The following is a 27524-nucleotide window of genomic DNA, read 5'->3' as shown; positions in this document are numbered from 1 at the left end:
CTTTTAAATCAAAGGCAGCAGAAATACATTTTCTCTGTCAGCGCCTGACAATGAATGATGAGGTCCTGAATGAATACACTGTGTTCTGTGTGCAGCTGCTCACCGTTAGTAATATCTGATCAATCCACACCCACACAGTCGTGATGAAAGGGAATTTGGGTGCCGTTTCTCCAAACCAATAGTAATGTTTGTTGATGGATAATCCAAACCGAAGTAAAAAATACTCATAAATATTAAATTCAGATGACTAATTTACCTCAAAATGCAATGTTGTCTGAGTTTTTCCTTGCAGTCGACTGTGTCCCCAGACTGTTGGTTTTCTGAAACAGGGAGAAATATATATCCTGTGTGCCAAAAATAAATGTGAAATTCAAGAAATAGACTTGGTATTATGGGTAACATGAGTCTCAGCTGGGACTGGAATGAATAAAGAGAAATTTATAGAGAAAACAGCGAATTCTGGATGCTTGGAGCGCTGCAGAGTCGAGGGGAAAAGGGAGAAAACACACACACAGATACTCACACAAACTGAAACAGTGATGAGACCTTAGTGCATGCATATGGTGCAGTTTATGAATAAAATGTGAAGTGAAAGTAAAAGACATAGGGGACAAAAGTTGGATGCCACAGTAAAGTGGGGTGAAATCCTGACAGCGATACAACAGGCCTTTATCTTCAACTGCAAGAAAAGGAAATAAATCACTGGACTGAAGCTGCAAGGACAAAAACTAACTAAAAATCCTTTGCTACTGAAGTAAAATAATCCCACACTGAAAATTTAGAAAGCTTCCATTATTAATTTGCATATTCAGATCAACTTTTACTAAGTAATGGTCTTCTCTTCTCTTCTCTTCTCTTCTCTTCTCTTCTCTTCTCTTCTCTTCTCTTCTCTTCTCTTCTCTTCTCTTCTCTTCTCTTCTCTTCTCTTCTCTTCTCTTCTCTTCTCTTCTTTCTTTTTCTTTTATTTTAAATTAAATCACTGTTTCCAATCTAAATGACATCCTTAACGATTGCTATAAATATGCAACAAGACATTCATAAATATTTTTGATTGAATTTTTTTTTAATCTGATGAGAGTCACATAGGCACATTTTTACAACCACTTTTCAAAATGGGAAAAACAGGAGAACATGCTATTCAAGTACGATATTCTAAAACTGCAAGATAATTTATAAGATGCATTGCTTGTGGGATTAAAGGGGCAGTATTATGTAAAATTTACTTTTTTCAGCTTCGCATCATCTAATAATGTCATTGGTTCATCAAAAACACACCCAGACTGTTGCTTTGATTGTTTTAAGCATGTTTTAGAAATCCATTAACGTCCGTGGCAACCATTCAGCTGTGCAAAACGCCTGAGTGGACCTAGCCCCGCCTTCTAAGTGCAGCTCCTCTTCAGAGCTGCGGTTTCCAAACTTCCACTTCACAGAGCAGACTTCTCTGTGAAAAGTTACCACAGGGATAACTGTGGTAACTGAGCACCTTTCATTCTAGCCAGCAGCAATTAGCAAACACTTGATGGAACTGAACATCTGCTGAGCTCATTGTATGAGCCACATCTCTGTGCGACGCAGGGAAAAACCTTGTTAAAGAGTTAATAGTGGAGTAATATTGTGACGACTTCCTGCAGGTGTTGTTTCAGAAAGAGGGACAGTTTTAAAGAGACAGAGGCCCAATTTCAAAGTGCTAAATTTCAAAGTGATTTTATGTCATTGATTTTATGTCATATTTGAAATATATAGGAAATTTACAACTGAAGGTAATCTAGTTAGTTGATTGTACTATATAATGACATTATGTACCTAGAAAATATACAATACTGCCCCTTTAACTCCTCTTCACCAAAAGGATTGGTGATGACTCAGGCAAATTTGCAGTACCGTAATTCTGCCACACTTTGAGCTATCTGAAAAATTCCAATGGTTTCTGAAAGAGGAGACATTGCTCTTTCCAGCCAATATTGGGTTATTACGGTAATTTCACCCCCTGTAGCAGGGAGTGAAATCAATATGAGGGGCACTCAGATTGCAAAAATAGCTTGCTAGATTTTGAAAGTTCCAGTTGTTATGGAGAAATGGGCAAATATCTTTACACACAGGACTTTTAAAGAACTTCGTACAATGAAAATAAACAAAAATATTCAGGTGGGGATTTGAAAATTAGGTCTTAAAGGGTAAAGTAAAACATGAAATAATAAAATTTTGAGGATGAAGTATATGTTTCTCCTAACACATATTTGCAATATTTTCTGTTTTGTTTTGTTTTCTGTTATTCATGCAGCCCTCATCCCACTGGTTAATGCTGCCCTGGGCAACTGCCCATGTTGGTCACCTAGTAGGTCATCACTAAAAGCCTCCAGCAGTTTCAGGTGCTGCAGCAGATACACAGCAGGTACACAGAGGACACCCTTATTGATTTGCTCTGTGCTGCTGCCTGCTGCTGGATGTATGCACTAAAAGAGAATGAAATAACATATATATATGTTTTCACCTCTTGCACCTTGGAAACATAGTGGAAAAAACAAACAAAAATCTATCATTGCACGCTGAGACACACAAACCTACTACAAACATCAAGCTTTAAGAAAGCTTTCTAAACTAACAAAGTTTTATGCATCATACGCTCAAAGATTAACTAAGAAAAAATTAATTATTACATTTTCTCTGATGTACAGGTGACATAGAGGAATTGCATAAAATTTGGTGGCACCGCCTCACTTTTGAAAGTGAAGGAACTTCAAGTGCTTTTTGAGAGACGAGATTGAGATTGAGATTGAGATTGACTTTATGCCTGACGCAACATTAAGCTCAAACTCTTTTCTGTCCTCAATTTATCAATAACAGGGGAGAAAATAACAATACATATTTACCAGGGATGTCAATAAATGTTGTTTAAATTGCTAAGAAACCAAAGAGTTATTCTGAGAAAAACTTTTCTGGAAAAATAATTGTGTTTGTAAAATAAGGGCGTATATAGAATAAACTTAATTCATTTTATTTTTACTAACAACCACCGTATATTATTTTGAATCAGTTTCTCATTGATTTTACCCTATTACATTGTTATTCATCAATAGAAAAGGTGTTGAGTTTTTTTTAATCTGCCTTTTATGCAACACCAAATTTTATACAAATCAATACAAATAAAATCTGCTGCATCAAAGCTTTTCTTAAGGCTGCAGCCTCCCCTCCTCTGTATGAAAAACACTAATGCTTTCAGAGTCAGAGGAAATCATCTTCATGCATCCATCTCCATGCACAGAGGATTCTGCTTAAATGATTTATGGCTTGCACGAACAAAAGGGTTTGATAAAGTTCTCCTCTAAGCAAACCTAAATCTAAAACATGTCACTATGGGTTTTTTCCAAGATTAAAATGATTCATATTCTAATTTTGTATTCTGTTCACAGTGTTTTTCTGTTTTCATTAGATACTCGCAGAGCAAACTGAAGGGGAAAGAAGGGAAGCTGAATTAAGGAAACTGAAGGAAATTAAAGTGTTTTTATGCTATAAACACAAGAAGGCTGACTATAGTGCTTTAATTTATGAGATATCAAACTACCTATTTACTGTTCTTTATCAGAAAAAGATGTGATAGTAATAATTATAATAACAATTTTTTAAACTAAATTATTAAATTCTGATTAATCCCAGAGGGAAACTCAATGCTGTTATAATTTGTATTGTCCTGAAGAAGCCTCTGACTGAAGACACTCTTTTGCGTCACTATCTCATGAAGAAGATGCTTAAGGTTGTCTATTATGTTCGCCTTTTATATGGTACAATTCTAAAATTGCATTTTATTTTAGATGGCTAGCCTTCCATATTTTAAGATTAATCTCAGAAATTACTAAATAGAGAAGATTAATTTCAAAAATATTTTTTTTTCTAGAAAATATCTGAGATTAATCTAAAAAAAATTTCTAGCTAAGTTTTGACTTTTCTAATGGAAAAACGTCCAAGTTTTTTGGGGAAAGTTTCTGAGATTAATCTAAGAATTTGGGCGGAAACTAACTTTTTTTCTATCTACAATGTCCTTAGTATTCTGACGTAAGTGGGAGATTTATTACTTTAATTTAATTTTTATTTTATTTTATATAATATTTTATAGTTTCTTTTCTTTTCTTTTAATTTATTTTTTTGACTAGCTTCCTAGCTATACGCTCCAACTTCACTTCCCAGAATGCACCACGGCAGAATTCGCCGCCTCCCATTGGTCCAGCTCCCTGAGCAGCGGAGGCAGGACTAGAGGTAGTGCTGGGAGCCCGGCGGAGATCTGCGGAGCTGAAATGAAGCGCACACACGGAGCGGCTCACACCACGCAGCGCCGTGCGGCTCAGGAAGAGGCTCCACTCCGCTCCAGCTCAAGCCTGCTGCGGCTGAATGAAGGGCTCCGTCCATGCGGAGGCTAGCGCTCTTCCTGCTGCCCTGTGCTGTCGCCGTCCTGGTGCACTTGTGGTTGGCACAACGACCCTCCTTCTCCTTCTTCTTCACCCCGCTGGAGAACAGCACACGCTCGGGTACTTTTAATTTTTAGCCTCCCTATCCGGGCTTTACCTCTGCGAAGCCTCGGAACTTTTTTACGTGATAGCAGCTGGCTAACTTTGCCTGTTACCGCCCGGTGTGTTATTCAGTTTGTGTGCGAACAGGTAGTTAATGGCTAAGCTGCATAATAATGTGTGTTGTTCTGTGCGTTTTGTGGATAAATAATGTGAATATTCCAGTTCAGTAGTGCTGGGCGTTGCTGGGATAGTCAGGGAGCGCAGCATCTCAGCCTTTTATCCCCAGACTGTAGATAAAGACCCACTTTAGACCCTGGATTGTGTGTGTAATCTGGTTCTTTATGCTGTCTTTACACGGATTACCTCTTATAGAATCACGAGGAATCTTCTTTGACACTTGAGTATAAATAAAACTGCTCTTGATGGATGGATGGATGGATGGATGATGAATAAATTATTTAATATAATTGAACAAACTAAATCTGTTATCTCTGCCTGCTTATATAAATATTTATAATTTGTCTATTTAATAATTTGTGCTTTGTTTTGGCTGTATTGTGTTCTAATCCTAATATTTGTTCATACATTTGCCTTTACTATTGTAAGAAAGGTAATTATTTTTTATTATATTATTATTATTTTTTAAATTGTTTTTCCAAAGAATTTAGACATGAAAATGTGCCTTGATTAGCATTAGTAAATTTGGTGACTGTCATATATGAAAACCTAGGTTATTAACGGATGCTAAGTTTAAGTTTGAGGAAATGGCACATTAAAAATGTGATATATTTAAATTATTTTAGAAAAGCATGTCGTAAATATGTACCTGTATTTTGCAAAAAAGATTAAATTAGAAATTAGCAATGATAAAACTAAGCTTGCATATGAAGTTACTGCCATTTATTACCCTGCTTGATACTTGTGTTTTTAATTAATTAATTAATTTATTTATTTATCTATTTCTCTGCATCATTCTTGGTTATTTTTTACAATGCAGTTATATTTGTTTTAATAAAGCTAGGTTTCCAGATCACTTTGTTTTGTTTTGTTTTATTTTATTTAGTTTTGTTTTAATTATTTGTGTTTAGTTAGCCATCATGTCATTTGTATTTAATGTTATTACACTTTTCTACCCACCTCAGTTGCCAGATCAGCTTGCAACAAAAAAGAAGTGACTGTTCAGCTGAATTTTGTGAAAACTGGAAACTCAAAAATACAGATTTCATAGCGTTTTCTGATATCTGAGCTGAGGATTCTGATATGTTGGGTTATTTATTTTCTAAGGAGTATAGCTTATAAAAGTGAATATGCTCTGCAGGATCTTTGATAGAGGCAGTCGCTTTCACTCTGACAGAAAATGAAGGAATTCCCAATATATCCTCAGGCCGATGCATTTATTTAGTTGCTGTTTGGGCTATGGACGATGCATTATGATCAATAGAAATGAATGAACAAATGGTATTAATCCTTAAACTTCAAACCGAACCTGTAAATATCTGTACATTTTCAATGCAGATGAGCGCTTGCCTTTCTTTGATGTTTTGGTGGGAGTTCTGTCCGCAAGGCACCATCATGACCTCCGGCAAGCAATAAGAGACACGTGGCTGGGCTACATTACAGATCACCCGCACTTTCAGCACAGGTTTGTTTGTGAGCCAACGCTCCAACTTCATCGCCCTTTCTCTCTCTCTCTCTCTCTCTCTCTGTTTTTTTTTATATATTTTCACTCTGAACTTGTATAGTGGAAATAAAGCCTCCAGCCGGCAACAGATGCCTGACTGTGGAATCCATCCTTTTATCTCCGCCTGACCAGTGGCCAATGTTGTTCTCTCTTTTCATTCTTCTCGTTCGGCGATCTGGGCACCGATAAGGTGTGGATGGCCTTTAAGCAACCCCCTGGTAACCATAGTAATGGAGGGTGGAGAGGGAGATGGACAGGCTTTTGAGATGTTTGTAGCTGGATGATGTTGCACGAAATAACAACAACAAAAAAATATCTAAATTATTATTATTATTATTTTTAAATGAACCGTGCTGCTGTGTTTCTGCTCGTTCTTCCAGAGTGGCGGTGAAGTTCATTGTGGGTCGACATGGCTGTCCCATCCCGGACGAGGACAGGGAGGATCCGTACTCTTGCTCCCTCCTGAACTTCAGCGAGCCAGGTGAGAGTAAAAGGTCGAGATCTGCGGACTGGCATTAACAAACACTCCTCTGCCTGCAGCGCGCTGTCAGAAGCAGCGGAGGCAAAACAACGGCAGAGGAGTTGGGAGAATGAAAAGAATGAGTATTCAGAAAAAAAAAGAGGTGAAAAAGCGTTATTCATTCTCACCCACAGCTCAAGGACAACTTTCTTTTCTCCATCCAAGGCTTTTGCAGAAATGACTGACTGACTAAGTCTGCTGCAGATGAAACAAGAAACGGCTCACTAATATGAAAAGTAGAGCTTAGAAAATGAAGCTAGGCGCTGATTAATAAAACATCGCCCCTCCTCCACCTACTGCTGTGCACTGCTGCTCAGCTGGCCCACAAAAGGCTACTGAACTTCACTTACAAAATAAACAAATTACCTTTATCACCTCTAAGTTTCTCTGAACAGTGAACTCTTAAGTTTTATTGAGCTCAATTTATCACATAAAAGTAAAGAAGAGCATTTCTTAATATTTTTGTTGCTTTTATTCAGAGGTAAATCTGAAATAAACACTTTAACTAAAGATTAAAAAGAATCAACGAGAACTGACTTCTGACACCAGCAGCATTTATTATTAATCACACTAAGCTTTGATTACTAATATCTAATCTCTACTGATTTAATTAAGCAACGATACTATATCCATTGCCACAGATTAAAGCAAAGTTTTAGATTATCAGTTAGTTACTTTTTGGTAGAAAAACAGAAAAGAGAAAAATGATAAAACATGCAGATTATGAGAATAATTACAATTTATTATGCGATTAATTGAAGGGAATTAGTGAGTTCAGATTGTTGGAATTACATTCTTTAGACTCAAAAACGTCGACAAGATATTATTTTGGACATAATACCATCTCAGAGCTCTGACTTTTTACACATTCAAAGATCCAGATATTCTCTCATTAACTGAATAAAAACACAAGTCCACACTCAATGTTTACCATATTAACAAACACTATGTAAAGTACTTTTTCTACTATTTCTGGATAATTTCAAAGCCTCTAAATGAGTAAATTCATATATTAGAAACTTTTTTAACTTAACAGCATACCAAATGGATATATTTGTCACATGTTTGAGATTTGGACGCCACCTGCATCAAATTAGAGGTTATCTGCAAGGACGTTTTTAATAAACCTGGAAAAAAAGCAGTTAATTTAAGTGAAATATCAGATGCACTAAAAAATATATATGCTTAAAAATGTTGCCACAGTAAATCAGTGGTGTTTTATTTATTTATTTATTTTTTATCAAGGTTATCCCTCCAGCTGTGCTCAGATGCACCATCTATCTATGCTGTAATTGGACAGAATCAATTGTCAGATTGGACGTCTGCAGTGATTGTTACCGTCTCTCACCTTCACAGAGTCGGTCCAGCTCCGTGTTTTCTGCTTGGCACAAAAACATAATTACTGCTCATCAGAATGGACTTTTTTTTTTCAGACGACAGCCTTTAAGGTCAGAGCAGCGTTTTATTTTCCCTCGCTCACCGCCGCCGTGTTAATGGCCACACGCATTGACGTGATTTGCCTCCGAATCGCAGGCTGCTTCAGTGTGAGGTGCTCAGTGTAATTGGAAGAGAAAAGAGAGACAGCGGCTGCTTTTAAAGACAGTTAGCCGCTGGACTCTGGATTCAGGTCAAAGCACAAGTTAATTTGTTGCTGAAACGTGTTTGTTTGTGCTGCATTTGTCTCAGGGACTACAATGAGATGAATGTTAATTAGCCCCTTAAAACTTTGCTCTAGTTTTTTTTAAATGAGCTTGTACTTTGCACGTAGCTCCTTCTGATATTCAGCTCGGGTAAATAATTACTCTGACCTACCAGGCTTTCAAGTTATATAGCAAAAGAACAAAATGCTGTATTTTAAATCCTTAATTTTGTTAGAAAACGTTTTTTATAGTGAGGTAAAGCAGTTTTCATGGTTTATTTGAAAAGAAACTTGTTTCATACCTCAGTGTATCAATGAGACATGCTTAATAATGCTAATTATTTTCAGAACAAATGCTATTCTCTGCACTTTGGAAAAAACATGACGTTTAAGATTTTTTCCAGGTTTGGAAAAGAATGGAAAAAGAATAGAATAGAAATGGCATTTATTGCTGTGCAAAGGGGAGATTCAGGGTTAACAGCAGCAACAGATATAAAGCTTCACAAAAAAACTTAATTTTAAAAACAATATGTAAAAAAAACAAAATTGGCAAGAAAAAAAATAAAGTATGGAAATGCTAAAAGGAGGAGAACATTATTTAAAATCAGCTATTTTATTTACAGATACTTCATAATCCATTTTTTTATGGTTTATACATGTACATATGTTGTTCATATATACTACACAGATGTACACCAGTTTGCAAATCACATTTTATTTCAAAGTGCGCTATAAATAAAGCAGGTTTGGTCTTTGAAGTTCTGTGAGATAGACAAGCAGGATTACTATGTGAAAGTCTGCCTATTGTGTAACACTCACTTCATGCATTTCCCCTCTGTCACCACCGCTTAATTCAGGATGACTGTGCAGACGCTCTCTCCTCTGTCACACCAGGTGGATGTTGAGTGAACTTAGCGTTTGTTGCTTTTGCTGCTGCATCTCTGTTGGCTCAGATGACATGAACCAGCGTTTCACTTAAAAAACATTAACTGTTGCTGATTTTTACTGCACAAATTCTCAACAAAACTCATCCCAACACACTCCCTCAAATTAACTGATAATGCAGAATTGAAGTCTGTGTAGTTAATTATCATCGTAGAGTAGCAGGAAGAAAAAGTACATCTCTATGGTTCTACACTTTTGCTTCTTTCAAACTGCAGTAATAGTTTGGAAAGTCTTCAAATATCTGAACAAACTAACTTATGCTCATTTTTCTAAACAAACTATCAAAGCTAATGTTACTAAATACGCAGTAGGCTAATGCTAATAACACTACAGGACACGAATCATGCTCCAGCTGAATTGCTTCAAAACAAAAACAGATTCAAAAGTATCTAGTTGCCAAATCTAATTTAAATAAAATTACTGCAAATGATAATTAAGCTTTATTACTAATGTTACAGCGATTCTACAAATCACAAACAGGGCTTTGCAAGCAGGAGCTCCATTTGTTTTGAAAAGCTTGCACAGGCTAAGCTTTTGTATTTAATCAGCACAGAAACATCACCTACATCTTCAGATGCTGCAGTTCAATTCCAGTCTGTCAGGGAGAAAAACATTTGGTTTGATGAACCGCTGCTCACTCCCTGTGATTCCTCACCTCTAATTGCCTTTATTTTGGATGGAGCAGTGAAACTGGTGCAGATTGCATCTAAAGTGAAAACCCTGCTTCTCTTTAACAGCCTTGATCTTTCCATTGATCTCCCGAATAATAAACTTCTCTTTTTGTAATTAAGAAGCCACGCTGGTGAGCAGGAGCTCACTTTGAAGCAAGCAATCCAGAAAACCAGCTCCTCAGAGAGCTGCTAGTGTTGCTTTAAAGAGTTTTTTTTTCTCTTCCTTTAAAGATGCTGAGTGTTTATCACAGGAAAAAACACTGTGTGCATGTTAGTAATAAATATTAAATGCGTTTTTCCGACCACCTGTGATGCAGTGTCGGGTCAGGATGCGGAGATGGAGATCGTGACGGTGGCCGACCCCTCGCTGCTCGTCGCCGCCGACGTGTCGGCCATCGCTCTGGACTTTAAAGTCCTGCACCCGGTGGTGATCACCCGGCTCGGGGTGTTTTCCAGCGGGACGCGGCCGGAGCTGCATGGCAACGTGACGGTGAAGCTTCTGCAGCTGGACCAGGAGGTGATGGAGCGCTTTTATCTGTGAGGCTCGGTAGAAACTGAGCTTGGGGGCAGCTGGAGGACTCGGCTGACCTCGCTTTTAAAAAACTGATGCTTTCGTGTTTTGTTGTGGATCGCTCTTGATTCTTTAATAACTCCAGTTTTTCTTTTCTCTCTGCAGGAGGCTGTGGTTACAGCCCGCTTCAGCTCCATCAGCATGGGGACTTTGGTGAACTGGGTGTGGTACAAACCAGTGGAGCAGTTCATCTTGCCCAAGGTCAGTTTCTCCACTCAGGGTGCCGCACTTCAAAAAACCGGGGAAAAAAACCCTCAGGCTTGAGTCAAAAACATGGAATTTTTTTACAGATAGCTCATTCCTTGTTTTTTTTTTTTTATTGAAATTTTCTTTTAAATCCTAATATCTGTATATTTAATGTGAACAAAAATGATCCTGAGTGTTGTCAGGATTATATGCTATCTTTTTCCACTCTTTTTTCAATATATGTGTATTAATAAATAGCAATAAATAAAAAAAATGTTTAATGCAGTTATAGTGATTGAAATCATGCTTTATGTGTATTTCAAGAGCAGCCATATAGTTACCTAAAACAGTAATAGTTCTTACTGTCACTTTTCATTATCACAATATTACCACTAAATATTGTAATAAAACTTTTAAGTCCGCTCCTATTTTTAATTCAAGTCTGAAGCAGTGCTGCTCTGCATGCTGTAACATTTTAAACATTTTGTTTTACTCATTCCTCATTGAGAAAATCACTTTTTTTCACATGGCGGTGAAACCTCAAGAATGGAGTATCTAGGTTTTACATTAACCTTTAATGTAGTTTTGTTTGGAAAAATCTGAATCATACTAGATAACAAAGGTTTTTACCTTTAAAAAAAGCAAATTTGTGATATTTTATACACTACTAGACCAACACAATGTAGTGCAAATAAAAATATGAAACGTTCTTCATCCCGTTAAATAAATACTTTGCTGGATTATTTCTTGCTGCAGTTATATGTCAGAGTTACAGCTGCATGCCATTTTGGGGTATTTCTCCACCAGCTTTGCATTTATAGAGATGATGGAAACATCCACACAACAGGCAAACAAAACCCAAGTCTTTTATTTTTATTGATTTCCAAGGAAGCAAATTTTACAGGACATACATCCACAATAACATAATGCCAATTTCAGTACTTAAGAAGAAAAGAAATGTAGACTTGTGCATCTTGATAAATAAAGCAGCTGTTATAAATTTGTTTTCCAGAGAAAGACTACAACATTCAAAGTTCAAAATAGAATAATGTAAGAGAAAAGAAAAAAAATTAAGTAAATAGTAACTAAAAATGAACAAACTAAGAATTATAAATAAATATATATTTTTTTAAATGTCTGTCTAAACAGACAGCTTTCCTGTTCTGGCCGAGTCCATGTCTGCATGTCGATGAATTTCTTTTAACTGTTTTTTCTTGAACTTAAGAGTTATTCAAGTAACTGATTCACACTGAATAAAAATTTGAATATAAACCTGACGTGATTGAGAAAAATGGGTGTCATTTTTGTATTTAGTGGTTCAGAATAGTCATAATTCAGTTGAAAAAACAAACAGACAAGATTGTAATCCAGTGTAATGGTTCAAAGGCAACTAAAAACAGGTGGGTTTTAGTCTTGATATAAAGAAACTCAGTGTTTCGGCTATTTTGCAGTTTTCTGGAAGTTTGTTCCAGATTTGTGGTGCAAAGAAGCTGAATGCTGCTTCTGCATGTTTGGTTCTGGTTCTGGAGATGCAGTGCAAATACATGCAACCATATGACAAAATGTGTAAAAGTTAAGTCATTTGTTTTATTTAAATCATTGTAAAACCTGAACATCATGCACCTGAATGAATTAGTTTTTGTTTAGGGTTTTGAGGGGACGCTGGTTTGGGAGAGCCAGGACTCTGCTCCGCTCACCACCGTCAACTCCTCGTCCGTGGAGCTCAATGATGGCGGCGGTGTCCTCAAGATCTCCTCTGTAAGTATTTACGTCTCAAAGAAAGCCGCACCGGGAGAGATATTTACATATTTCAGAGTATAAAACCGTTGTTTTGCTCTTTGGAAATGTAGATTGCAGAAGGCGTCTTGCCTCACAGAAGTGCTCTTGGATTTCCCGGTTTGGCTGGAGGATTCACATTTACCATCTACGGTTAGTCCTGCGACGGCGTTGATTTAGCTGCACTTTTTATGAAAAGTGTTCAATCAGTATCCCTCCCAGAGCCATCTGTTATGAAAAAGATGATTCCAATCTAAAAGCTCCAAAAGACATCGCTCATTCTGGCAGGTTAAGAGATACCTGAAAGCTCCTGCGCTTATGCCAAATGGACACCTGTTGTTGTTGGATTATTGATTGTTACTCGTATGTGCTTACATCTGTTTCTGTCTGAGAATGAATTCGTAGCCATTTTGTGTTGAAAAAAAGTTAAATTAATCTTTCAGCATCTCTGAAAACAGACCTAATGATCCATTTTGTAACATGCTGCAGCTTTATCATTGTTTTGACAGCCAGTAATTAGCTATCATCTCTCAAGAATGCGCTTTTGTTGAAAATCTAGCAGAATAAATCCTTGCAGCATCTAAAAACTCTTGTCTTCTTCTATGGTTTTGCTCCCGATTACCTCCATGTGGGTACCTGGGTGTCAGATGAAGACGGATTGTCCGGGCTCCTGCGAGGCCGCGCTGCCAGGATGGAGAAGCACGCCTCAAGTTTGAGGCGGGAGGACGCCACTCTGCAGGAGGAAAGCCTCAGGCATGGCGATGTGGTGTTCGTAGACGTAGTGGACACCTACAGGAACGTGCCTTCCAAGTTGCTTCAGTTCTATAAATGGTATGCCAAGTGCTAATGACTCGATTCTCTGTCTCCAAATTGCCTGAGCCCTCGGAGGAAATCAGCAACCTGAAATGAAAGCATGCCGTCGCCTCAAAACGTCTTTGTGCTAAAATTACGGCTGCAATCAGTCAGTCGGAGAAGCTTCGCCGTTGTGAGTCATCAGATAGCAGAATGTACTCCCTGAGCGGTAGCGGGCTTTAAATTGACAGCTGCAGTGGGTCTAGAAAGTGTACGCATTCCTGTTTTTGAGATGCGATAAAACAGGAGTATAATAAATAATCTCCAACAGGTTAACTAAATCAACAAATCTGCAACAGCCTTAAACTGAAAGGTTGTTTAAGCATCTTCTGATTCCTCAGCATGGAAGATATCTTGCTGAAGCCTGCAGATCCTCTGCGAAGTAACAGTGCTACAGCCTTATTTCAGATTAATCAGATTGACTCTAATTGATGCCAGGAAGTACTAAATCTGCAGCAGGTTATGCAACATTTTTATTTATTTATTTTTTCTCTTCATTTCTGATCCCTGCTAGCAGCCATTAAACTCTCCTACAAACAATCATATCTGGATCTTCCATTCAGTTATTTATTTGACTCTATACATCGTTATATATTGTACAGTGTATAGATATTTGATGAAAATGTCCTTATGTTACTAATGCGCTCATGTTTCAAGTTTTCTGTGGGTTTTGTTTTAAATGGCTTCACTGCTGCTGTCGTGGCAACGACTTTCCTCAGGGGAGTAATAAAATATCTCCCCAACTATTTTTTATTTTATTTTTTTTGTCGAGTTGTGTGGGATTTATTGCACAAAACTATATTGGAAATTTTGTGTCATGGTCTCATTTTCTCTGGTATTTTACCAGGAGTGGGTGCTCTTTTAAGGTTATCTGCAGACTTCTTGTCCTCTTCTCTCTCTCGGTGGTATTTGAGAATAAATCTGCTCTGATATATTGCAAACAATCGAGTGCTTTTTTTTAATTAAAGTTGCAAATTCCCTTTTCTGACAGGTCTGTCGGAAACGCTGACTTTAATCTGCTGCTGAAGACGGATGATGATTGTTACATCGACGTGGACTCGGTGTTAATGAAAATTGACCACAAGGGTCTGAAGCGCAGAAACTTCTGGTGGGGGAAGTAAGGACAGCTCAGTGTCGGATCTTGATGATGATGATGTCTCTTTTTTTTTTTTCTTTCCTCGGTTCTGCCTTTGACTGTATATTACCTCCCGACCCAGTTTCAGGCAGAGCTGGGCCGTGGATCGGATCGGGAAGTGGCAGGAGCTGGAGTACGCCAGCCCGGCTTACCCGGCGTTCGCCTGCGGCTCGGGATACGTGGTTTCTCGTGACCTTGTCCAGTGGCTCGCCAGCAATGCAGAGAAGCTGAAAGCCTATCAGGTAGAGATAAAGTTATAAAGCTATAACTTTAGATGGAGATGGAAAAAAAAGAGCATATTTCTGCCAAAAAAAACCATGGAAATTTATGAGTTTGAAAAGTCAAAAAATTAGCTAGAAAACTGAGAAATTTTGAGATTAATCTCAGAAATTTTCTAGAAAAAACCGGAGAAATTTGAGGTTTGTAAAGTTGAAAATTTGCTACAAAGAACTCAGAAATTTTACGGAACGAAAGGGAGATTCCTGAGTTTTAAAGGCCAAAATATTTACTTTTGAAAGTAAGAAATTTTCCAAAAGCTTAAACAATTTGGCAAAAACCTCCAAATTTTGCAATTTCATTTGTGAAATTTTCTATAAAAAAACAGTGAAATTTTTGTTTGAAAAGTTGAAAATTTGCTATTAGAAATTAATAAATTTTGAGATTAGTCCCAGACATTTAATAGAAAAAACATGGAAACTTATGATTAGACTTTTGAAACCCTAAAATGTGTGTTTTGTTTTTTTTAAGAAAATTTCTGAGATTAATCTCAAAATTTCTGAGTTTTTGGCTGAAATTCAGTCTTTTTTGCTTTTTATCTACAATCGCCCTGATAAGCCGTCATGCTTAGCGGCCGTGACAGATAATCATTACTAAAAAAATCAGCGACCCGTCGGGATTGTTTTGTTACAGGGAGAAGACGTGAGCATGGGGATATGGATGGCAGCCGTCGGGCCGCAGAAATATCAGGTGAAACAAATGAGATTCACATTTTCTGAGCTGCAAAACAACTAATCAGGCTTTTGATGCTCTACATTGTTGTGTCCGATGTTCACTGTACACCTTTATTACCACTGGATTCACAAAGGTCAGAGTTTGACATTAAGAGAGAAAAACTCAAGAAGGGAAATGAATAATGCATACAAATAATGTTTCCTCCAGAGGAAAGCAGCAGCATTTGCACGTAACATAAAATCAAAGCTGCATGAAAGAAAACTGACCTTTATACGTACATTTGTTTGTAAGTCATTATTTTACAGATACCATCTTCTTTCGTAAAGGAAATTGGAGCAGAAGTCATGTTTAATAACCTTTTATGATGTTATCAGTTTAATAAATTCAATTTCAATCAAATGCATTTCAGCAGAGTTGGAGGCAGAGCTTTGTTTCCCGTTAATCTAGCATGCTTCAACTAGTTTGCAGATATTTTTAAGTTGGAAAACAGCTGTGTAGTGCAAACAAGTTTTATAATACATTTATGTGGCATTTATTTTTGATGTCATTTAGCAACACACCGTTTCCTTCATTGACCCGCCTGGCAAAGATGTGTCAAAACTCTTAAAATAAATAAATCTGTTATACTAGTCTCTCAATCTCACATTGAAAATCTAGAAAAATTCCACCTTTAATTTGAATAAATCGAACAAATATTTGCTTATATCTTGTTAGTTTTGTCAAGATTAGGCCTGTCACATTAACAAATTTTGCTTGATGATAAATTGTCCCAGAAATTATTGAAATAAACAATAGTATTGTCACATTTTGAACAAAAATGTAATAATGGTTTATTGCTACACATGTATCCACTCAAAGATTTAAAAAAAATAATTTCTGAAAAACATTTAACAGTAGAAAATATTTAAATATCAAAAATTAAACAAAATGGAAACAACAATAAAGTCTCTTTAATTAAAATTGCACTTTAAATAATAATTATTCAGCTCAGACAGGGAAAACAGGCAAAAGTAGCAGGTAGTGCAAACTAATTACTTTGCACTGGGTGTCAAATGTTTGCTGTTTCTCAAAATGGCTTTTCAACAATTATAAAGGAGAACATTGTGATTAATTGATTTCATGCCATTAATTGGTTTACTGCTTATTGTAATCAAAATATTTGCACTGGAAACTAGAAGAAAAATTCTTGGTAAGATTTTGTTGTTTGTGCAGCAAAGAAATGGCTTAGAGAAATGAGACTCTAATCTTAAAAATATAACTTTTCTAATGTGGGATTGAAAAAATAACAATTTGATTTTGATATTATACTCCGTCAACAAAAGATAAGTTCATTTTGAGGCATTTCTGAGTTGCGCATGTCCGTAACTAATCCACGCTCCATAATAACCAGAGTCTGTTGCAGATAATGAGTTGACATCTATCTGCAGGACGCCGGCTGGCTGTGTGAAAAGGAATGCTACCTGGACATGCTGTCGTCTCCACAGCACACGGCCAAGGAGCTGCGTGTCCTCTGGGACAGGAAGAGGACCTGCGGAGACCCCTGCAGGTGTCCCTGGGACCGCTGATCCTGGTCCGCTCCAGTGGCACTGTGGGTAAAAAGAAAACACTTCTTCACTCGTTCATTTTCTTAAAACGTCAAACTCAGCGGTGGTTCAATATTCTGCTACGATGCAAAGACTTGAAGTGATTTTCTTCTGAATTATAATGTTGAAAATATTAAAATAAACAATCTGCAGATAAAGGGTTTGTTTTAAAGATGCGGTATGTACCTTTTATAAAAAAAATATTTATATTTGTTGAAACAATCACTACGTGGTGACAGATAATCTGTGAACAAATCAAACTCCTCTGGCTTCTCCCAGTGCTCCCAGTGATAAGTAGAAACAACCAGTCAGAGTCTGGAGGTGCATCTTTGCGCTGCTCATCTTCCCTCTCCCTCCCGCCATTGCTATCTGCTATGCTGCAGCTAGCACAACCTGTCATGAATGCTCAGATTAGTGAGCATGATGGCAGAAAAACAATTTTCCTGAATATGTAAGTCGCTTCTGTGCCTTTAGCACATTTAGAAGCAAGAACACGAGGTTGATTGACAGCGCTAAGACCCTCCTCCTGGCTCTGATTGGTTGTTTTTGGTCAGGAGCAGTGGAGATGTTTTCACTGATTATCTGTCTCATAGCAAACTGCGATAACATGGTGACAGTTTTAATAGATATGTAAAAAAAACAAACATATTTTAATAAAAGTTGCATATTGCATCTTTAAACTCAGATTTACTTGTACTTTACTGTCAGTAATTCTTGTTAGTTTTAACAATTTTACAAAAGTTTTAGTGATGGAGAAGAATCATGTACAGAATTACTTCTAGAAGGCTTTAATAATGTGATCTAAAGGGAATATTTAATAGCATTTTAAAGACGAGTTGCTTTATTTTGTGAACATGTCACCCCCCCTTCAACGTTTGTAGATTTCTCACAAGCAGCAACTCTTTGTACTGTATCAGTTCTCGTGCAAATAGTGAGTGATGTGGCCTTACCGTGTTTGTTCGCCATCGTTCCGTACGTCTCAGACGTCTTGAGCGACTGAATCGGATGCTTCAACAAGCAGACGCTCTCAGAGGTGAACAAAGAACCCAAGAAGAGAGATGAAGACTTTGCTTGGTGTTTATTTCCGGCTGGAAACTCGACCTCTGCAAACATGAAGTCAGTAGACTTGAGTCTTCTTTAAAAGGAATAAGAAATCCTCCTCCAGTAATTGTGTTGAAGCGACAGGAAGCAGAAATCTGCTGGAAAATCTTTGAAGAACTGATCGATGTTGATCAGAAGACAGCAGATCGAAGCTGAGTTCCGACAGCTAAGATCCCCCCCAGGCTGTTTGTTTTCGTAAATAATGAAAGCTGATGCTTCATATTTTATTAAAGCAGAATTATACAACTGTTTTGTTTGGATTTTTATTTATTTTTCTCTGCCAACCAAGAGGTCCTGACATGGCAGCAGATATTCCTCTCTCCTCCTCTCATCCTTTCTCTCGGCTTCATGATAACACATCCTGCCACATCCTGCATCTGTTCCACTCTCTCAGCTTAGATAAGCACGCCATTTTTTCCAGCCCATCAGCTTCTCCCTCTGATTTGGCTCGGAGCCCCTCGTCGTGAGCCGAGAGCGGCGTGGAAATGACACGGGAGATGAAAAATAATCTCGCTTTCTGTACGAGTGCCTCTGTAGATTATGGAGTTATTGATTTTTGTCTTAACTTTGATGAGCGATGTGGAAACGTTGTCACTCACTGACATATCCCAAATCCTCTAAATCCTTGATTTGCAGGCCTGCTCAGTCGTACATACAGATGATACCAGATGATGAAATCAGCTGAACTGGAACTGGGGACAAACTGGAGCATGTTTAGTTGCAGATTTGTGTAATGTATTGTGTTTGGATTCTCCTCAGGCTTCTCGAATAGAAAGTTTATCAGTCGCTATAAATGTATTCATACACTTTGAACTTCTTCACTTTTCTTCACGCTACAACTGTAGTGAAACTGTTTTTATGGGAGCATCACAAAGCAGCGTTACACTAGAAACAGCAGATTAACATCTGTAAAGATTGAACTACGACTAACGCGACGACTAACGCTGCGTTTACACTGCTGCCTGAAGTAACCCAATTACCTTTTTTTTTTTCGGTAATAAATTAATCTGATCTTTTCATGACAGTCGGAGCAACACAGGTCGGATTTTTTTTAATGCGACCCAGGCCGTTTGGATATCCCACACGTATCCCCATCATAAACCCCATAGCGTCCACGTCGCATTCATCCGACGTCATAGATGCTCGACAAACTTATTCTGCGCCCTGATGCACGCAAACGGGAATAAAAACATCCATCGCAGACAATAATGAGGACTAAGTTGTTAATATGTTGGCTTCAGTCGGACAACTTAAAAATCGTAAACTGTGCTACACCGTTAGCATTCACGTTTACTTCCGCAAACACTGAGCACTTCTTTTTTAAGGAGGTTGGCAAAACACTGAGCACGCTCTCTGTGTGACGTTATTGCGCCCTCTACTGCGCATGCGGGACAGTTTAAGCTTGTTTACAGTTCACACTGGAGCTCACGTACTAGTCGCATGTATTTGGAAGTGTGAACGGCCACGGCAAAATAATCCGATTTGACAAAAAATTAAATTGGGTCACTTTAGGCTGCAGTGTGAACGTACCCCAAGAGGAGTTGAAAAGGAGTCTGGAGAGAAGGAGGAAGTTCAAACTAAATCTTCCATCAATCATAATGGACGAGGATTAAATTAGGACTTAAACGATGACTGAAATAATTATCAACTAATTTAGTAATCGATTAATCACTAATTGGAGTATACAGATTCAAAGTAAGACAATTTGCTGAAAAAACACACTCAGAGCAGCAATCAAGCCAAAACTTTACAAAAAATACATAAATTTTCCATTTAAGATAAAAAAAACAAAACTTCTTTGTTCTATTGTAAAACTTCCTAAGTAACATTAAGTGACAGTTTTAGCTTTGTCTGGTTCAAAAATAAATCTATTAATTACCTTTTGCTCAGTTATTAATCAGTTAATCCAAAAAATAATGAACAGATCACCCCTACAGTGAACTGATGTTAGATTAAGCTTTTCACGTGTTGATGTTAGAAGTATTTTTTAACTACCGATGCATCTTTTGCTAAAAAGGAATAAAATGTCTATTTTTTTTTTACTTAAAAATAATTTAAATATTTATTAGCATCTTTTAATGTATTTCTAATTGTGTATATAAAAAAGCCTTAAATGAAAACTTTGCAGAAAGTGCACAATTTATTTTTTATCCGATTAATAGAATAATATAAAATAATTTTTAGTTTGCAGCCCTAGATTAGATTCTCGACTCTGTCTTTCTGCCGACTTTCTAACCAGATAGGGATTTGGAGAGGAGCAGCAAAAACAAATGAGGTGATTAGCAGCGTGTTTCATGATCCTGTGGAGTATCATCATCACTGCTGCTTGGATGGTTTTGAGGCAGGCTATTACCATTATGTTGGAAACTTTTCTTTTGTTTACATTATTTTCCCACAAATATCAGAATGTCTTTCTTAGATTTAAAACCTGAAAACAAATAAAATGGTAGATTTAAAAAAAAAAAAAGACCACAAATTTCCAACTGCAGATCATTAAACATTTTTAGTTGTCTTTTCACAAAAGTTCATGTCACATTTCTCACATTTTTGTCACAACTCTCTAAATGAGTTGCATTTGGCTGGACTGACGGCAAAAACGTCTATTTAAAGGTAAAGGTTACAGATCCCTGGCTTTGTCAAAGTCCAGGCTCTATTATAAATCCATGAGAGAATAAAAAAAATACATTTAAAGATGCTACAAACACGCCCTAATAGAGCTGCAGCTATGATTTCAGGTGTAAAATTAAACTCGGACAATCATTTTAAGTTCATTTTTAAAGATAAAATTTAAACTGCATCTTTTTCCTTTTATTTCATAATAATGCTCTACTTTACTTGTAATGTGTACTTGTAATGTGACAAAATTAATGCAATCTTTTCAGAGTTTCTGTGTCAAACCCCAGATGTAGATGCTAAAACGTTCCTAAACCGGCTTCAGATTGAAAAAACGTTTCTGAAGAATTCCGACAGATCAATAATCTGAACTAGTGGAGCTGTGCAGCTGTGAAACTGGGTTTAATGAAAAGATGTAATCTGGCTGACCCAGAATCCAATTCATCTCTGTTTGATCATTACAGACCCAGACCAGTTAAATTGCCTGTCCTCAAGCATATGTAGTTTTTCAAGAGAGCGAGAGAGAGAGAGAGCACATTGTCTAATTTTCACTCTATTAATATTTCCCAGAGAAAGTGCAATCATCAGTTTAGCATGAGGAAGGAACTGCCTGTAGAAAATAGAGGGGAGCATGCTGCGTTTAATTGTGTTTAGAAAATCCTTTTCATCTTGAGTCTCACTTCTTCCCCAAACTCATCTTCATGCTGCAGATTGAATAAAAGGGTTTGTTGGTGGTACAAATTTGAGTCCTGTTTTCTTTAATGGGTTTTGCAGACGCTCTATTATATGTTCTCTATATATGTAATTTTTCTTCGTTGAGGCATGAAATGGGTGCACAATTTTAAAGAAACTGCTAGATGTGCTGTGAGGCAATCAGCAGAGCTTTTTGATGTTTTTGTCTTTCCTTAAAGTTGAATTGTCCATCTTTACCTGTACCACATCCCCTAATATACAGTTAAAATCAGATTCTTTAGTTTCAGATTAGTTAGAATTACAAAAAATATTTTTATTTGCTAAATGCCAGAAAATCTAGTAGCAACGTTTTTTGTGCATTGTGTTCTCTTAACTTAACTTTGAAGTACGGAGGTGGCAGCATCTGCTTTTCTGCAGAAGAAACTGGTGCACTTCAAAAATATTGACGCAACATCTAAAGACATCAGCCAGAAAGTTAAAGCTTTGGTCTTCAAATGGGCAATAACCCTAAACATTCAGACAAAGTGGCTATAAAGTAGCATAAAGACAAAATTGATGTTTTGACACGGCTGTCAAAATCTTGGGAAAACGTCTGGGTAGATCTGAAGAGGTACGTATATAGACGAGGCAGCCTACAAATCTGTCTCGGTTCCACCAATTCTGTCAGAAGGAATGGACCAGAACTTCTGTAAACTATTAAACCCAAAAAAGTTTGACTCAAGTCGTACAACTTAAAAGACAGTTATCTTTAATACCGATCAGTTTTGAACTTCTAAATTCAAAGAAAGTTGCAGAAAACTTAACTGCAACTTTTTCTGCAACGTATTATCTGGAAAATATGTTCCTGCTTAGTTTTCTGGCATGTAGCAAATATAAATAATTTTGGTAATTCTGACTGACCTAAATCAGGGAAGGTTTGGTCTGATTTAATTTCTGAAATTGAGAAAAAAAAAATCTCTTTTTATTTGCTGTATGTGAACTTCTGGTTTCAGCTGTATCAAATTTTATTTATTTATTTTTACCATCTTAACATGTTATTTTCCCATCCTTTCATGCAGTTCTTTGTTTTAATATTAACTGTTTACTATCAAATAAGATCATTTTCATGTAAACTGAAAACATCAGCTGAACATATTTGCAGCATTTCACCATTTCATATCTTTAGCCTCATTTTCTAAACGACTCTCCTTTGTTCTGAAAAGATCCGCCTGACACAGGAGGCTTCACATCAACCAATGATTAAAACAAATTTTCCTTAATCTGCTCGAAGGAAATGCAGTTACGTGATTTTGATTAATAACGCCTACTAGCAGGAGGTCCCTCATTTTCTTTTTGAGCTGCTAGACTTTGTTGCAGTCTTTTGAAGTCCTCTTCGTAGTTCCCTCCATGCTCTCTGAAGCTCTTTTATAGGGTTTCTTTGATATTTTGCTTCATTTTTCTGGTCCGGCGGTACCTGACGACTTTCAGATGAATGTGTTTTTGTTAATTCACCGTTCTCTACCTTCAAATCCTTTGAGCTTTTCTACATTTTGTCGCAAGCCTTTCACGTTTTCTGTGGCAGAGCAACACAAAGTAGTGTTTAATTCTGACGAAGAGAGGAGTGTTTGGTAAAAAATCTGAAAGTGTGTAAACTGGTGTAAGCTCCCTTTTACAGTGCTGCTCTGTTATGCAAAATAATTTTTTTTGTACTTCTAGTTGGGACTTTCCTGCTTCTAAAAACGGTTCAAGCGCTTATTTTTTAGCAATAAGTTTATTTCTGGAGTCTGGAAAAATTTCTTGATATAAGTGAAACAATCTGTCAGTGGAATTAATACTTTTTCATAAATATTAAGGAGTTATTGACTTAAAACAAGTTCCTATAGGTTGCTGAAAAGTTACTTGTAAGTTAGTTTCATCTTACTAGAGGAAACTAGACCAAAATTACTTGCTAAGATTTTGTTTTTGCAGTGTAACATCCATTAATCCATTGTTTATCTCCGCTTATGTTTGGAGCATGGCTGCAAGTCAACAGTGCTACCAACTGCACCACCATTGTTGTTATACAGCATATAAATAAGGACAAAGGGAACTGAATCCTCATGCGAGGCACTGTATCATTCAGGAGGGAAAATAATGTCCCTATAAGCTCAAAAATGAACTTGTGTCTGTGGCTACACATAACTAACAACTTGGCAAAGAACTAGTGAATAAATAAATTGGAAATTGGGGCCCCTCTGGTACCAACAGTCTGTCTCAAAGCAACAATATGTTCCCATTTCTTCAGCTCAATCTCTAAAAAAATATATACCAAAGATAACAGTCTGACAGAGAGAAAATTGAATTTTTGCACAAACAAGCTGATTCTCAGAGCTGTTAGATGAAGACTTGGCATACGGTAGAGAGAACATCTCTGGTCCTGGTTCTGCTTTGTCTGATCTTTTTTTTTTATGTCTTAAAGACGCTGCTTATCAGATACTGCTCATGTGTTCTACGTATTTTTGTTTTGAACCTGAATATTCTTCCTTTGTCTTAATCTTGTCCACTTTACCTTATGGACACGTTGTCCAGAGGTGGGTATATAATGCAAAAAATGTAATCTAGTAAAAGTAGCACTACTTCAACATGTTTTTACTCAAGTAAGAGTAAAAAGTAGCCATTCAATGAATTACTCAGCAGTTTAAAAAAATATTTGATGAAAAGGCTAATCAAGTACTGAGTAATAAGTGATTTAAAATTTTTACATTTTTATGTGGAAATTATATTTCAAGACTAAAATGAAGAAATGTATAAACAACATAATTTCAAAATTTTAAGCCGAAGAACCACTTTTCTAAATCTCCTAATTTTTTTTAACACTCTTCAGGACAGATTTGTAAAAAGAGAAAACAAATACAACTTAAAAGGAGCTGAGATTTTCCAAAAGTGTAGATTCAGAAGAGCGACAATGGAAAGATGGATTTCAATTAAAGGTGTCATTTTGTGGAACAATCTTCACTGAGAGAGAGAAAAAAAACAATCTGAATCTGTCTGCGTTTAAAAGAAAGTTGTAAATCATTGTGATGAAGCAATATGGCATTGAACAAGCGGATGTTTTGTGTATTTTTGTGTTTTTTAAATATGTCTGCAGCAATCTGAGCTGAATACTTAATTTAAGTGAAAGAGGGCAGGTATTAGGAATTTATACTTCTTTCTGCTCCTTTTCATTCTTTTAGTTGACTATTCATATTTATTATTGAGTGAATAAAATAGAAAAAAAAAAAATCATGTAAAATTTGTTTAAACGTGACAATATGTGGCGTTTACTGAATATTCACTTGACCTCGAAAGTGACAACAGACTCGGTAGACAAAAACATAATGCAAAAACTTCTTTTTAACTAAAAAAAGTGAAGTGTTGATTATAAAATATGTTTGCGCTTTCTTCAGAATATACAGAAATGTTACTCAAGTAAGAGTAAAAAGTACTTTGTATAAAAACTACTCATAAAAATGCTTTTTTTCCCTAAAACTTTACTCAAGTAAAAGTAGCTCGTACCCACCTCTGATGTTGTTGTAGACTAGGATGAGGACTGGAGAGATTAGAAACAAAAAAAGCATGACAAAGTATGAAAAATCAATCTGAGTGACCTTCAAGAATCAAAGGGAACCACTATCCAGTGACTGCAGATGCAAAACTCTTAATAAACAAAGTCTTTGTCAGTTAAACCTATTCTGTTTAATCAAGGCCACTTTTAAAGGATTTAAGGAGAATCTGAGTCCTTGGAAGCAAACTAGAAAACTCCCAGTCAAGTAGGAATTAAACACACGGTGCATTTAGAGGGAAATTGTGCTTCTGTCAGAGAGTAATGAAACGACGACAGAGCTCAGCCTTCCCAGAAAGGAAAAAAGGGAATTATGGAGCACCGTGCATCTGCATACTCATTCAAACAACTCCAGATTTTCCTCATGGAGTGCTACACATTCCTGTTAGTCAGCTCTTCCTCTGTGTGCACCAAACATTCAAAGAGGAAATCATTTATTCATGACAGCCAGCATCCAAAAGACCCACCATTTCTAACTGGTTCTGATTCACAGGATTCAAGGCGATATTATTAGACACACGGCTGGCTCTGTCCTACTGGGGCAAACAGTTTGAAATCCCTCCCACAGCTCCCAGTCTCATTTCCACAGCAGCGCCATTACGCTGGAGAGTGAGGTAAAAGGGCTGCCACTATCTGCAAACATTTGCAGAACACAGCTTTGGATCGTCTCCACGACACGTTTGGGTGAAAGGTCGGCTATTGGATGGTGGACGTAATTACACACTTTGAGGAAGTGAAGGAACCGCTGAGCGAGTTTCATAAGCCCACTTGACCCCTGCCGCAGGAACTTTGCAGATTTACTGCGATACTGTTTGTGAGAGATAATTAGCCCGGCCGTTACTGACAGTCATCCAGTCTGTGGAGGATCGTGAATTAGCTCGTCTGCCTGATGATGAGACTCCTGGAAACGGCTGCAGGGCCGTGTCTAGATTGTTTTTTTTCTTCGGGGGGCACAGACTGTAGAAGGGTGGCACACTACAGTGGCAATTTCATCTAAATGTTACGCTCGTCAGTCACCACTAGGACAAGTTATAGCCATCATGAGAACTAATACAATAAAAATTATAGTTATAAATTTCGCAGTTCCTAAACAGCAAAGAATTATTTTCTTATATATCCTGTGAACTTCAAATCATGTAATGATTATTCTACGCATTTCAGAATTATACTCATTTGTTCCTATCTACAAAGATTCTTAATATGTCATTGTAATGATCTTTATTTGCATGTAATAATATTAGTTAACGTGTAATGGCCCATTTTAAAAAAAATGTACTTGCAACAATTATGAACAAAAAAAATATTAATGGTGGCTGTAAAACGGCAAAAGCGGCATTTCTGTGGTGTGTTGACATGGAGTGTGGGCATAATGCTAATCTATGTACGGTATGAACAAACTGATTGATGGCTCCGCTAGGGGAGGACACTCAGGGTGGCGAGACGCTGCGGAGAAGAAATGTCATCGTGTCAAACGGACACAGTTGAGGGCTGGGGCCATTTGCCATTGCATTTGGTTGGGAGGTTTTCAAGTGATGGATTTGATGAAAAGAAAATTGATGCAGCAGACATAAGCCCTCTCCAAAAGCACTGGACCCTACATCTTCCCCTTAATGCACCCGGAGAGCATCTTTTATCAGACCTCTCCAACCCGGTGAACACTACTTCTTCAAAATCCCATTTCCCTGTTTTGAAACACAGGATTTCTGTCAGAGAAGTCTAAATCCCAGCTGAGATGAGACTGATGGTGCCATTAAGCTCCCCATCAGAGCCTCAAACAATAACACACATCTGTCCTGTTGTTTGTGTGCTCTAAAGCTCCCCATGGTGAATAATCTGAGCGTCACGGGTAAAATCTCGCTGTAACAAGACAGATTTATACACGTTACAGTAGCTGCAGGTGGGAAGTGTTTTGTTTTTCCTCTTCAAGCCTGATGGGACATGCAGACGCAGGGAGGGTCTTTGGGAGCTGGCAGAATTATGCATGAGAACATGTGTTGCTGTGGGAGCACCGACGACTCACAACAAGACCGACATGAATATTGCAAACTGAACCTCAGTTGTTTGATGAAATTTGAAGATGATTCTCTAAATAGTTGGTGATAGTTAAGTCGGAAAAATGTGTTGCGTGTAAAACATCAGTATTATAGGAGCTTAAATACGTCTCGATGTTGGAGGGGTTGCAGGTGGGAAATCACGTCTACATTTTTTGGTCCTGCACAAAAATTAAGACTTATTGGAAAGATTTTTTTTAAAAATATCTAATTTGGGATTTTAATTTCCAATAACCCACTTAGGAGCCATTCCTTATGCTGGGTTTCCTTATTTAGAAACCTTTTAAGCTACCTTGAATAATTAATTAACAATACTGTTCTGTTTGATAACTAGGATCAGTTGGAATGGATGTTTAAACTGAAATGCCATTGTGACGACATTAGTTGTGAATTGGTGCTATATAAGTAAACTAAATTGAATTGATGGATTGAAGATGAATGACAAATGAAGAAACTGAAAATACCTGTAATTATTATTTTGTTTGGTATGAACAG

The 27524-nt window shown here is 37.1% G+C and overlaps 1 protein-coding gene across 1 annotated transcript; it reads left to right on the top strand.

Moving 5' to 3' along the window:
- The first annotated feature begins 4145 nt into the window (after nt 1-4145).
- Nucleotides 4146-18359, top strand: b3galnt2 (beta-1,3-N-acetylgalactosaminyltransferase 2). The gene is made up of 12 exons (XM_008430250.3): nt 4146-4520; nt 6018-6144; nt 6564-6664; nt 10276-10475; nt 10635-10730; nt 12363-12473; nt 12566-12644; nt 13139-13322; nt 14335-14460; nt 14561-14720; nt 15388-15444; nt 16857-18359. Exons 1-12 carry the CDS (start codon nt 4400-4402, stop codon nt 16992-16994), a joined length of 1500 nt encoding a protein of 499 aa, XP_008428472.2. The 5' UTR covers nt 4146-4399; the 3' UTR covers nt 16995-18359.
- The last annotated feature ends 9165 nt before the right edge of the window (nt 18360-27524 follow it).

Source organism: Poecilia reticulata, chromosome 15 (genome assembly GCF_904066995.2).
Source record: "Poecilia reticulata chromosome 15, P_reticulata-male-v2, whole genome shotgun sequence".
NCBI classification, from domain to species: Eukaryota; Metazoa; Chordata; class Actinopteri; order Cyprinodontiformes; family Poeciliidae; genus Poecilia; species Poecilia reticulata.
This window is presented reverse-complemented; position numbering and strand designations above follow the sequence as displayed.

Excerpts from the sequence above, each read along its gene's own strand:
- b3galnt2 (XM_008430250.3), top strand. The coding sequence starts at position 4,400 with ATGCGGAGGCTAGCGCTCTTCCTGCTGCCCTGTGCTGTCGCCGTCCTG. Across the intron at positions 10,731-12,362 it reads AGCAGTTCATCTTGCCCAAG|GGTTTTGAGGGGACGCTGGT; the intron begins GTCAGTTTCTCC and ends GTTTTTGTTTAG. Across the intron at positions 15,445-16,856 it reads TCGGGCCGCAGAAATATCAG|GACGCCGGCTGGCTGTGTGA; the intron begins GTGAAACAAATG and ends ATCTATCTGCAG.